At 35.1% G+C, this 13,284-nt stretch overlaps 1 protein-coding gene across 3 annotated transcripts in view; it reads left to right on the top strand.

Moving 5' to 3' along the window:
* Positions 1-13,284, top strand: part of LOC138693010 (lachesin-like) — a 1,307,565-nt gene that overhangs the window by 1,279,392 nt on the left and 14,889 nt on the right. For 2 of the 3 annotated variants that reach the window (XM_069816520.1, XM_069816521.1), the window contains one exon: positions 11,196-11,366. In XM_069816520.1, coding sequence (XP_069672621.1) covers positions 11,196-11,366 — 171 coding nt within the window. The remainder of the gene's footprint in view (positions 1-11,195; positions 11,367-13,284) is intronic. The other variant, XM_069816522.1, reaches the window with a different exon arrangement.

Raw genomic sequence — 13,284 nt, 5'->3', positions numbered from 1 at the left:
TATCTGTCTTCCGAAATGATTCAACATATTTCCAATAATAATAATAATAATAATAATAATAATAATAATAATAATAATAATTTATTTTCTTTATTTATTTATTTACTAATATTTATTTTGCCTGTATAACAGCCTGGGGCCAATAACAGTTCAGCACAATAATAATAATAATAATAATAATAATAATAATAATAATAATAATAATAATAATAATAATAATAATAATAATAATAATAATATATTTTGCTTTTATTTATTTACTAATATTTATTGTGGTGTACAACAGCCTAGGGCCAATAACAGTTCAGCACAATAATAATAATAATAATAATAATAATAATAATAATAATAATAATAATAATAATAATAATTTATTTTCTTTGTTTATTTATTTATTAATATTTATCGTGCCTGTACAACAGCCTGGGGCCAATAACAGTTCAGCACAATAATAATAATTTATTTTGCTTTTATTTATTTACTAATATTTATTGTGCTGTACAACAGCCTAGGGCCAATAACAGTTCAGCACAATAATAATAATAATAAGAATAATAATAATAATAAATTAATAGTAATAATAATAATAATAATAATAATAATAATAATAATAATAATAATATTTAATCTTCCTTTATGTTAAACAATAACCTTTAAGGTGTGACACTAAAAATACCTTACAAGAAATTGGTTTACAATAAACTAAAATTTACAGTAGATTATGTTTTAGAACTTAAGATAATTACAATTTCTAGACTTCTTTCTTGGGAAAACAATTTTTCATTCAGTTATGATTTTAAGAATACTGTAGGCCTATGACAATACAAACAATCACATAAATCGGCACTTTTACTTTTAATTTAGGTTTGATAAAGCCTACATATTTACAAAACTTGTGAATAGGCCTATCTCAATTTTTTTATATGCAGCGTAAATGAAAAATGATATTATGTCAGTCAAAATTCAGTTGAAAATTTAAAGGGTTATAAATATTGTAATATCTGAGATAAAGACACAAAAACATCATTACGTTGGACAAAAAATGGGGTTTATTTTATAAAATGTTGGACATATGTCCGCCGTGCTCTTCTTCAACAAACGCAATACCTTTTGTGACATTATACACAGCACAGCATTTTATAGACAGCATGTTGGAATATTCCCAAGTTATTGCGATATAGCATCTTTAGTGTTGTTTCGTATGCTACGGATTGAAGTCTGGAGATCATGGAGGCTATATTCTTAGTAAGTGTCTAATGATTACGCGATCTTGAAAGATACTATGTGTAATTAATTATTTTCCAATGGGATAGATGTGCGACGGTCCAAGTCGTGATTTCTCAGTCTAGAACAGACGAAGTTCTGTAGCATACTTTAGTAGGCTAGAGTTCTCCGTTTACGTTGACAGTCCCTATTATTCCATTGTTGTCTTTTTCGAGGAAATGTTGACCAATAATTAATGGCGAAGTGAAGTCACACCATAAAGTGACTTTAAAATCATGAAATTCCTGTTGAATTGAAACCCGAGTGTCATTTTCAGACTAAATTCTGCAATTACTTGTGTTAAGTACGTCATTAAGAAAGAAATGGGCTTCGTATGTCGAGAAAACATTTCTCAGAAAATAATTAATTAGTTGAATGTCTGCAAAAGAAAACTTTGTCACTTTCTTTGGATGCGAATATTGGTTTTAGTGTATATGGACATAATCTAAGATGTTTCCGTAGAATTCTCCAAACTGTCCAATAATTAATTTGAAGATGCCTCACTAACATTACTAATACCATAATAATTATTTATATTTATTTGGTTACTTGTCTGAAGCATCTGGCAGCAGTGACATGATTGATTGCCTTTCGTCTTGCTGATTTCTTGTTATCAGGAACAGATCCAGTTTCCTGACACGTTCTGATTAAATCTCCGTAATTAGGAATGGAGAATGGTCTCTCTCTTAAATTCTTCAGTGTTCTTAATTTTCTCAGATCTTTGGATAGAATAATTATAGTGCTACCACAATAGCATTCGACCACCTGTATCCTAACATTTGTTATAGAACCAATATTTGAAAAATTAAATTTCAAAATTGATATAGCATTATTATTAATAAAATCATGTAATGTTTTAATTAGCTTAGGGAATGCGAAAAGTAATTAATGAAAAATTCCATTCTTTATCCAACATAATGATGTTCTTTCTTCTATCTCATATATTTACTTACTTACAAATGGCTTTTAGAGAACCCGGAGGTTCATTGTCGCCCTCACATAAGCCCGCCATCGGTTCCTATCCTGAGCAAGATTAATCCAGTCCCTACCATCATATCACACCTCCCTCAAATCCGTTTTTATAATTCTTCTCTCTACTTTCCGGCCCCTCCAAAGGTCTTTTTCCTTCAGGTCTTCAAACTAACACTCTATATTAATTTCTGAACTTACCAATACGTGCTACATGCCCTGCCCATCTCAAACGTCTGGATTTAATGTTTCTAATTATGTTAGGTGAAGAATACAATGCGTGCAGTTCTGCGTTGTGTAACTTTCTCCATTCTCCTGTAACTTCATCACTCTTAGCCCCAAATATTTTCCTAATACGTTATTCTCGAACATCATTAACCTCTGTTTCTCTCCCAAAGTGGGTAGTCCAAGTTTCAAAGCCACACAGAACAACCGGTAATATAAATGTTTTATTTAAGTTTTTTTGAACGCAGCCTGGATGACAAAAGAAAGACGACCTCCAGATATGGAGGATAGATGTGAATGTATTGATTAAGCAGTCTCGGACAGCCGATAAGAGGTGGTCCTCCAGCTTGGGGTTGGGCGAAGGGCTAACAATCCATCACCGTAAAAGGAGATTGTTACGAAACCCCAACATAAGCCTCGAAATGGGACTGTTTCTTTGGTGTAATTTCACATATTATAGTATTCATAAAGCTTTAAGATATGAGTTGACTCTAGAATGACCTTAAACTATAAATAGTGAATTATAAATTACAATTTTTAATCAGTCATCACTGCTGATGAATTTTTGATTATAGATATCAAAACCTCATTGAATACCAACCAACTAGTAGAAGTTCCCAGAAATTGACCGTATCTTTAGCAATTGCAGACCAAATAAAGTTAAAGGATGTTTTAGAATAACTAATGAAACAGTTACTTATCTGATGTCTCACTTTGTTAGTAGTATATATACAGTATATCTTGGAATTAAATATTACCTGAGTTTATATTCGAGTAAAATTTTCATCTGTCTAATGTAAAGCATTACAGTTGAAAGACAAATGCTTTTGTCAAGGCGCTATTATGAAGTTATAAGGTTTAATGCAACAGTGTCATAAGTCACTGGAATTCTTGGTGTGAGATTACGGTTCATCTGCTATTATGGTAAGATACCCAGAATGTTCGAAATCTGTTTAGAAAGTCTTAGCCATAGGTGTAGACTCGGAATAAATAGCGTTCGTTACTCGTGATCCGAGAATGCGTTCGTGCGTAGGTTTGATTCACGCTAGGGCTCACAAATAACATTTTTTCTTCTAAGGAAACCATAAAAGTCACTGAAAAATGTTATTGACTTTTCTATTCAGTAATTTATCCTCCATCACCAGTTCGTTTTGTGGCAGTTTATGTCGTTTACAATCTATTTACTTCATTGCAGGGATTTCTCAATGTATCTATAAATGTTAGTTGAATTATTGTAAAATTTCGTAATACAATATATTTTTTAAATTATTTTATCAATTTTAAAATGATTTCCTGAGAAGACATAGTTATCTATATTAAATACATAATTACTTAATTAAATTGTAATATTTCAGTCAGTCAGTCTACATCATTTATTGTCAAAAAAGATGGCAAGGGATTCGTAGAATGTCTATAATTGCGTGGAACGTGGTTGTTGAAGCCAATAGTAATATTTTGAATATAATAAGTTACATATGCAAGGATATTAAAATTTAGTTTATTTTTCCAGTGTCTAATGATATGTTGTGGGCTGCATCGGCTCGCTCTCGCTAAGGAGCTGGATATATGTAGAATATTAAATAAATTGTAACCGACACTAATTTTATCCCGAATAGGAGCCAACTTAAACGATCAACGTTAAAAATAATATACATTATCTAGACACAACAGTGATCTAAACCAGCGGTGGCAAAAATGTAATCGTGCTCCGAGCCACTGTGTGCCCTGCAATGTGCATAGCATCTATGGAGGGAGGCGGACACCCGAAGGGGAAGTGAAGCAACTGTCTGACTTATTAACGGATTTTCATTTTCCATACGTTAAGCACTTAAATATAATTTTATGCAGTACAAGGCTACAAACTAATGTTTAGTACGTGTAACGAAGAGAGAAATGAACAATAAATGAACAATATTACAACCTAAAATTAACTGTCTTCAGAATGTCTCTGCGACAAAGTTTCAAAATCAGGAATTATGTCACTTATTGCCAGTAGTAGTTGATCACAAAGGTATTTGTCTGTCTCACAAACGTAAGTTGTAGCGAACATGGCTTCAACAGAGCAAGCGAAAGAACGAAGCTTCGGATATTTATTTTTTGGCAAAGATTTGAAAGTTCAACATTTGTCAAGTCCTTACATCTACGAGGGGGATCCAGGAAATAACGACTGTTTTGTTGTAATAATTAAAAATATATATTTATTTGAAAAAACAAAGTCTGTTACATAACTGAAGCTTCCTTTACTTCTCTACGTAATCACCACTTACATTTAAACATTTGCCGCATCTGTTCACTAGCTTTGGAATTCCAGTGTTATACTCCTCTGCCGCCAGTTCATTGAGCCAGGTGTTCACTGTCTTCTTTAACTCTTCATCACTTCCAAAACGCGTACCACCCAGAAAGTCTTTCAGCTTAGTGAAAAGGTGAAAATCGCTAGGAGCAAGGTCTGGACTATAGGGCGGATGATCAAAGATTTCCCAACCGAATTGATCCAGCAATTCTCGAGTTGAAGCAGCAGTGTGCGGGCGGGCGTTGTCGTGAAGAAGCACAACTCCTCTCGAAAGCATTCCTCGCCTCTTGTTTTGAATGGCTCGCCGTAGTTTTCGTAAAGTCTCACAATAACGATTTGCATTGATCGTAGTGCCTTTTGGCATGAAATCCAACAAAAGAACACCTTTGCGATTCCAAAAGACAGTAGCCACGACTTTTTGTGTTGAGAGAGTCTGTTTGAATTTTCTCGGTTTCTTGGGTGATGAGGGATGATGCCACTGACGTGATTGGCGCTTGGTCTCTGGGGTGTTGTGAGACACCCAGGTCTCATCACCAGTCACAATTTGATCAAGAAAGGCGTCTCCATCTGTGTGATATCGCATCAAGAATGTCAATGCTGAGGCCATTCTCTGAGTTTTGTGTTGGTCACTCAGTTGCCGTGGAACCCATCGTGCACAGATTTTGTGGTAGCCAAGATGTTGCGACACAATTTCACCAAGCAAAGAACGAGAAATGTCAGGAAAGGCAATATGCAATTCGTCTAGTGATGTGCGCCTGTCCTGCAAGATTCTGTCGTTCACTTTAGTCTTCAGGTCTTCTGTGGTGAGTGATGGGCGTCCGGGTCGAGTTTCATCGTGGACATTTGTTCGCCCATTGTTGAACATTTCACACCATTTGCTCACATTTCTTTCATTCATTACAGTATCACCATACACCTCTTTCAATTGCCGGTAAATTTCTGCAGGTTTCAAATGTCGGGCATTCAAAAATCGAATCACACTCCTCACCTCACAGTCGGCGGGATTATCAATCACGTCGTTCATTTTGAAGTAACACAATATGCACAATGGCGACTTGTTGCAACCAGTACTCACAACATTATGAGAACACATGTTAAGGAAGCCAGTTGACCTTCAAACAAGGAAGGGGAGTCAGCTGCGAGGCGGGTATGCGCGAACGGTCGTTATTTCCTGGATCCCCCTCGTAGCTTTCATTTGACATCACATAGTAAATCAGTGAGTTAAAATTGAAGAGCTAACCGCATTATTCGTACATCTGCTGAAAAAGTGTCGACGTACAGAGATGATGTTGATGATGATGATGATGATGATGATGATGATGATGATGATGATGATGATGATGATAACAACAATAACACTTAACCTTTTAATGTTTCATCAGTAACACGTAGTATAATGCCGTTTTATGTTTTACAACAGTTTTCCTCGTAATACTTGTGAACAAATCATACATTTAATATTATCATCATATTGACAGCAAAAAAAAGCGTCCTCCCATCCTACTGGGAACTTTCGTACATGGTTTCGAGAGAGACATATGCCACTCGCAGGTCAGAGACAAATACAAATGGAACGGAGTTTGACTCCAGTGAGTGAGAGAGTTGGGGTTGGCGGAGGTTAGAAGCAAGCGAAATGTACAGCTATCACTGCGAGCCACAATGTCTCGTGAGTCACGTTCTCGCCACGGCTGGTCTAATCCATTGAGTTATCTGTCACCGAGTAAAATTAATTCAAGTTCATGTATTCTGTTCTGTCCAGAGCTAGTTTATATACTTCGTAAAAGTAATAACATGCAGATTAAGTATTAGTTGAAATAAAATAATACTAAAAATCTTATCTACATTAACTTCACAGCAGAATATATAAAGTATTTGAAGTCAAGACGTAGACCGCTCTTTCGCTGAGCCTTTCAAAAGTAAATGTTTACTACATACTGAAATATTAACGTTCAGTGAACGGTGGAACGCTTAATATATTCCTACATTGCCGCTAAAAACTAACCTTCAGGAATTCTACTTACGAAACCAACCATATTAAAAAGTGAAGATAAATTTTTATGAGAGATCTAAACATCCATACGTTGAATATTTTAACCTCTTGAGCTTAATATCGTTTGAAAATTTTAATAACTCCCCATGGATCTAATTCAGTATACATTAATTATAAATTATATTAAATCAACTCAGTTTTCTTTTAGCCGTTTTCAATTCACATAATATAAAATAATGTCGTCAACCCATAAACTTTAGTTGCCTTACAGTGAGAGGAAATAAGGTTTGATCTTGAAAACAGATTAATCATTATACGTATGCACTGTAGCAGTCTGCAATTAAAAGAGAAACAACATCACATCGCGTTAAAAACTCTGAGCTGTGGCACAATTTTCAGTCAGAAGTGACGTAGTTCTTATCTATGTATACTATAATTTAATCTCCACTTCTAATTGTTCCATATTTTAGAAGCTTCTTTCCCTTATCTTCACTCTATTCCAAGTACCATATTTCCATTTGACTATGTCTGTTCTATGTTTTATGACATTTCCTTTTTCCTTCTACTAGCTGCAAGAATTTAACTGTCTAGTTTTTCATTACAAAGAGTGAGTTTCCGTTTCATGAATTGAAGCCTTGGCTGGTAGGCTATGCGAGGACAGAACCAGGAATGGATTTTTAATCTTAGGCTTACATTTTCTCATTGTACGCTATAGGCTATATGCGATTGTTGTTCCAGTTCGACAGTTGTCCTGGATGGCATTAGTGAATCTGATGCTGAAAAGCGGTCCACACTGACTTAGCTCTGACAAACCCACTTCCCATTTCAAAATGAATATCTGGCAAGGTCCAGGGCCCGAAGCACCTTGCCCCTTAACTCCGTCATTGTTATGAACCTATAATTGACGCGTTTGGCATTTCAATATTAGGCTATATAGTATATTATATAATACTTTAGCAAATTAGAATGCTCTGCATATTCTGAAATTTTAATGAAAAATTGAGGGTACTTGAATTGTAAAAGTAATTAATTTCTTTATTATAATGTGTCTCCCATAATTAGGAGCAGAATGGTTACAACTGGAGTCAACTGAAACCCTGTCAGCATTAATGCAATTCATTACACCGATTGTTTTACATGGGTCCTCCCCATTCTTTATAACACGTTTCAATTATTCTCTGCAATGGTTGAATTCAGAACCCGCAAGCTTTAGCATAATACGTTGGCCAGACGTATCGCCGTGTACCTATGAAGCATAGATACGAATCCCAACAAATAGTGACGCGTATCCAATTATCTAAATAGGTTTAAGTGTTGAGAGCAAGAGTAGCACCATTCGACATCGGCGGAGGTGTTAAATTTTATATTAGCACCGGAAACCTGTATTACCTCCTAGACTTAACCCCAAACTGTTTTAACTACTGTATTTGAGATGATAGATGAAATGAGACTGTGGAGATTGTTGGTGAAATGAAAAATAGAAATTATAGCCTAGTAACTCGAGAAGACCATCTGCAACGTTTACTTTGTTCAACACAAATTGTATCATGATCAGGACGGGGATCGAACGTGGCCTGTCTTGATGGAAGATCAACTGGCTAGCCGAAGCTATGGGCGATTTCTTCAAAAACTTAGCTTAGTCCATTACAAATGTAACACTGTGATTGCCGAGATTTTAACTCGAATTCTCGGGGGCTGTCGTAAACCAGCGATCTACTAACTGAATACGAAATAATATCTTCATACAGTAATTCTAAATAAATCGTACATTTACAGGATTTCTTTTTTGCGAGGACGCGGATTATATGTGCATGTTTCCTTTATTTTCCATCTTCTTCTCACTAAAAGCGTCTTTATGGGCACAATTCCATTGCACGGACAAAATCACACCTTCCTGGTGAAGAGGATATGCACTGGCGAGATAGTTTTTTTAAGAAACACTCTACTCATGTAAGTGTGGAAGACCGCTCAATAAGGTCCTTTTGAAAGATGAACCAGGACAGTGCGTGAAATTAAAATGTTAATAATTGTTGCTGCGGTCCTTTGTTATCGGATTTTGAGAAGAGTAGCATTTTTAGTTGGATTTTTGAATGCGTATTCCAGGAAAAAAAAGAAGTTGGAAAAGTGATTTTAAGGGATTTTATAGAGTAAATACCAACAAATGTGCCCTTATTGGTTTGTTGCGTAACATCGTTGGTTTGACAGTAATAATTTAATTAAAGGTCTGTAACGAAATGTGTGGCAGTAAGACATGGCAACAGTGCATTTAGTAGTGGAAAAAGCAAATCGGAAGCAAGATTACAATGGGAAGGAGGAAATACATAGACACCAATGTCCTTCTGTGACTCGTTAGATTACTAAACATTTCCTTCAGTTCCATACACAATTTCGTGGCTCAATCGCTACTTTTACATGAACTCGTGTTGCAATTTTGTTCTTTGTTAACTCTTATTTGTATGAAAATCTCAAAAACCTTTTACAGAAGACCACAGTGGTTTAGATTTTTATATTTTTACCCCCCTTCTTGATTCATCTCTCAATTGCACCCTATGTAGTCCCCTTTCTTCCTATATAATATACTATTCCATGTTGCTCACAACCTTAAAGTATCTTGGACTATGTTTTTTTTGAAAGACATGTTGGTTCAGAAAAGTGTGAATACAATTAATAATTATATATAATAATAATAAGTTTTCAGTCAAATACACTTTTCAATTTGTGAGGTCAGATAATCTGTTACATCACAATATTTAGTACGAAGTCACTAATATTTTCGACTTTAAAAAGTCATCTTCAGGTGCATAAGATGCAAACAATATTTAAAAATAGGTGATAAGTTGATCTAGCAATTAATAACATGGTAAGTAATGCACGTACTGGCATTTACAATTATATAAATTTCGTGCCTCTTGAGGTAAACTGTACATGGTAAAGCTGAACACTGATGCTAGATTTTCGTGTGTATATAAGACAAGGAGAAGGCACAGCATGATATTAACCTTATACAATTAAAGGCTAAGTATTCTCATTAGATCGTATCATTAAAATTAAATTTGTACAGTTTGATATTAACTATGTTAAAATGTTAAATATAATGTATAAATTTAAAAGAGATGGAGAAGCTGTGATGCAAATGCTGTTGGTGGGAGAGCACGCAGTCTAATTCGTCGTGGTGAATGCCATAGTTGTATAGTTGTTCAGTAATGTCGGGTGAAACACGCCCCCTTGTCTGGATGCAAACAACTGAACAACTATACAACTATGGCATTCACCACGACGAATTAGACTGCGTGCTCTCCCACCAACAGCATTTGCATCACAGCTTCTCCATCTCTTTTAAATTTATACATTATATTTAACATTTTAACATAGTTAATATCAAACTGTACAAATTTAATTTTAATGATACGATCTAATGAGAATACTTAGCCTTTAATTGTATAAGGTTAATATCATGCTGTGCCTTCTCCTTGTCTTATATACACACGAAAATCTAGCATCAGTGTTCAGCTTTACCATGTACAGTTCACCTCAAGAGGCACGAAATTTATATAATTGTAAATGCCAGTACGTGCATTACTTACCATGTTATTAATTGCTAGATCAACTTATCACCTATTTTTAAATATTGTTTGCATCTCATGCACCTGAAGATGACTTTTTAAAGTCGAAAATATTAGTGACTTCGTACTAAATATTGTGATGTAACAGATTATCTGACCTCACAAATTGAAAAGTGTATTTGGCTGAAAACTTATTATTATTATATATAATTATTAATTATCTTGGACTAGGTTATTATCCAAACGTTTCCCCTGGCACACTAGACGCTAGACGGAAACATAGAACTCCTACGAAAAGTCTAGACAAAAAATAAGATATCTATGAAACTGATAGTGGACCTCTTATTGTTAAAGAAAAACTGTGAATAAACGGTCGTGATTCAGATTCTCGACTTTGTCTCCTAAGCAGCGTCAACCTACACTGTAGGGTAAAGTTACCTAATTCCGTGATACTCCTAATTCCGTGATACGTTTTTTTCACTGAATGTCACGGGGTTGGGTATCTTACTAGTAAGTTCACCGATGTCTCGAAAGTAGGCAAAAGATGAACTCTTTCGAGAAAGATGTCTGGCGCTATGGTCAAACGGCAAAGCTTTGACTGACATTCAATTTAAAAAAGTATCACGAGATTAGGGGTACCACGGAAAAAGGCAACTTTACCTTATCTGTTACATGCATCAATATCAACAATATAATATAATAGGGCCTAATTTTGGTTTCTTAGCCATGCTACTTTTATCATTTTTCTGTGGCATTACAGTCCTTCCAAGTCCTTTTAGTTCGACCTTAACCTCAGCTTCCTTTATGATAGCGATCCGCTTTCCGATTCTGAGCTTCCTAGTAATAATAGTAATATAACTGGTTCAGGATCTATAGGAGACGGTATTGGTTCCAGGAGAGATGGTGATTTCTAGCGACAAGTACGAGGTGAAACTGATCAGCAAGTCCCTGTTTGAAGTCAGGATGGTCCTGGTGATAAGAAACTTCCAACCCCGAGATGTGGGCTCTTATAGATGCATCGCCAAGAATTCCCTCGGAGAAGTGGAAAGCAACATTCGACTTTATGGTGAGTATGAACGTTACTAATATTCTTGTTCCATATTGGCGATAAACCTGGTAGGTTAATCTTTTCAGATAACTGATATAAATTTTGTGACATTTATATATTTATTCTTTAAACTTCTATATTTATGTTATCGAAAAAAAAAAAAAATAAAAATCTCTTGCCATTTCTTAAACCACTCGATGGATGATTGGTTTAGATAACGACAAATTCGAATGTTCTTCTGTTACTAATAAAGCGGAATATTTACAATATATTTCAGACTTAGGCCCTACGTGTTGTGTCTTTCAGTTTGTATAGGATGCTGTAGACAGGGTGGAAGTAATGTAATTTTGCAGATTTTAGGAGTAAGACCTTATTCCTTGGGTAGAGTACAGTAAAAATTGTAATACCTTATTATTTCTAAATGAATACTTTTCTCGGAAAAAATTCTCAAAAATATGTTAACACTGATGAATTTAAATACTATTATAGTCACAATCATGCCATGGTATGAAAGAAAAACTACACAACCTCGAGCTGGAATCCAACCTGCGACTTCGTGTTCTCCGGTCAGGCGCTCTACCTCTGAGCTATCGAGTTCGTCTCACGCCAAAGGCTTGGAATCATCCTTTCATACTGGCGACTCTGTTATAGAGTACTGTCCATAGTGTCTGATCTAGTCAGCACTGCATATGGGTGAAGATCGTAAGATGACGATTACATTTATATATGTTAACACTGTTTTATTCGATAACACTCTTTTGTTTTCTGTAGGATTCTAGTTTTTGCTGATATCAGTAGAGAAAATGTTAAGTAATTATTTTGATTAATAATTAAATAATGAACAGTTTTTAAATAAAATGGACAGTTTTCTTGCAAATAAAATCAAAGATTAATACGTATCATTATTTTCTGCCATTAGCAGGCCTGGCAAATCTATTGTCCTGCTTAAGGACGGAATACTGCTATTCGGATCGAGTGCATGTGTGTGTAATCATAGGTGAGCCCGGCGATACGCTATTGCTAAACTGAGCAACTTTCAGTCTATTTTTATAATTTAAGCAAGCACTTAATTACAAAAACGCATAATAGGTTATTTATCTATTTTAATGTATTCTATTGTCCCCTTCAATCTGCACATTTATGTCACTTCCCCCCTGAATACATAGTTTTCCTTTACTCCATTTACTCTGTACTGATTTTTAAAAGTAGTTTCGACCTCGTGTTGTGGAATGTTTCCTTCATAAAGTCGAAATTGAGTAATGTCATAGCAAAACCGGCCAACTCCAAAAAATTCAAATTTTCTGGTAGACGTTGAATATTACAGTATAACGGATTTTCTATCATTGGGTGATGTGGGGATTTAAAAAACTTGGCCACATCCCATAGTAATCGGGTCTTGAATATGGCCTGTTACAACAAAAGCGGTCGACTCCATATTTGTGTCATAGCAAAATCTGCCAATTTCAAGCTGTCTCTGTTACAGCAAAACCGGCCAACTCCCTTGTTTCCTCTGTGAATGTTATGGCGCGACACGTTCGGTGATTTCCATTGTAATTTCGTGGTTTCATCTTCTCTTTTATGACTTTCTACATAATTAAATGCATTATATTTTCAGCATTACTAGATTGTACAATGTTTTAAGATCAGTATGAATCATAATATAATAATAAGCTAATTGTGATTATACGATGAAAGAGTAATGGAACGGAGAAAAACTCTTTCCGGCGCCGGGATTTGAACCCGGGTTTTCAGCTTTACGTGCTGATGCTTTATCCACTAAGCAGAATATCTGCATGGAAATATCATATGTACTTCGGTACATTAAAATAAAATATATAATATGCGTAAATCACTTCGTGATTTAAGACGGCGCTTATTACGTCGGATCCCGGCCAACTAGTCACTCATAACGAGTGCATCTCAGCACATGTGTGGA

The sequence above is a fragment of the Periplaneta americana genome, chromosome 17 (assembly GCF_040183065.1).
Source record: "Periplaneta americana isolate PAMFEO1 chromosome 17, P.americana_PAMFEO1_priV1, whole genome shotgun sequence".
In the NCBI taxonomy this organism is placed as follows: Eukaryota; Metazoa; Arthropoda; class Insecta; order Blattodea; family Blattidae; genus Periplaneta; species Periplaneta americana.
The sequence above is the reverse complement of the archived record's forward strand: the minus strand, read 5'-3'. Positions and strand labels throughout refer to the sequence as shown.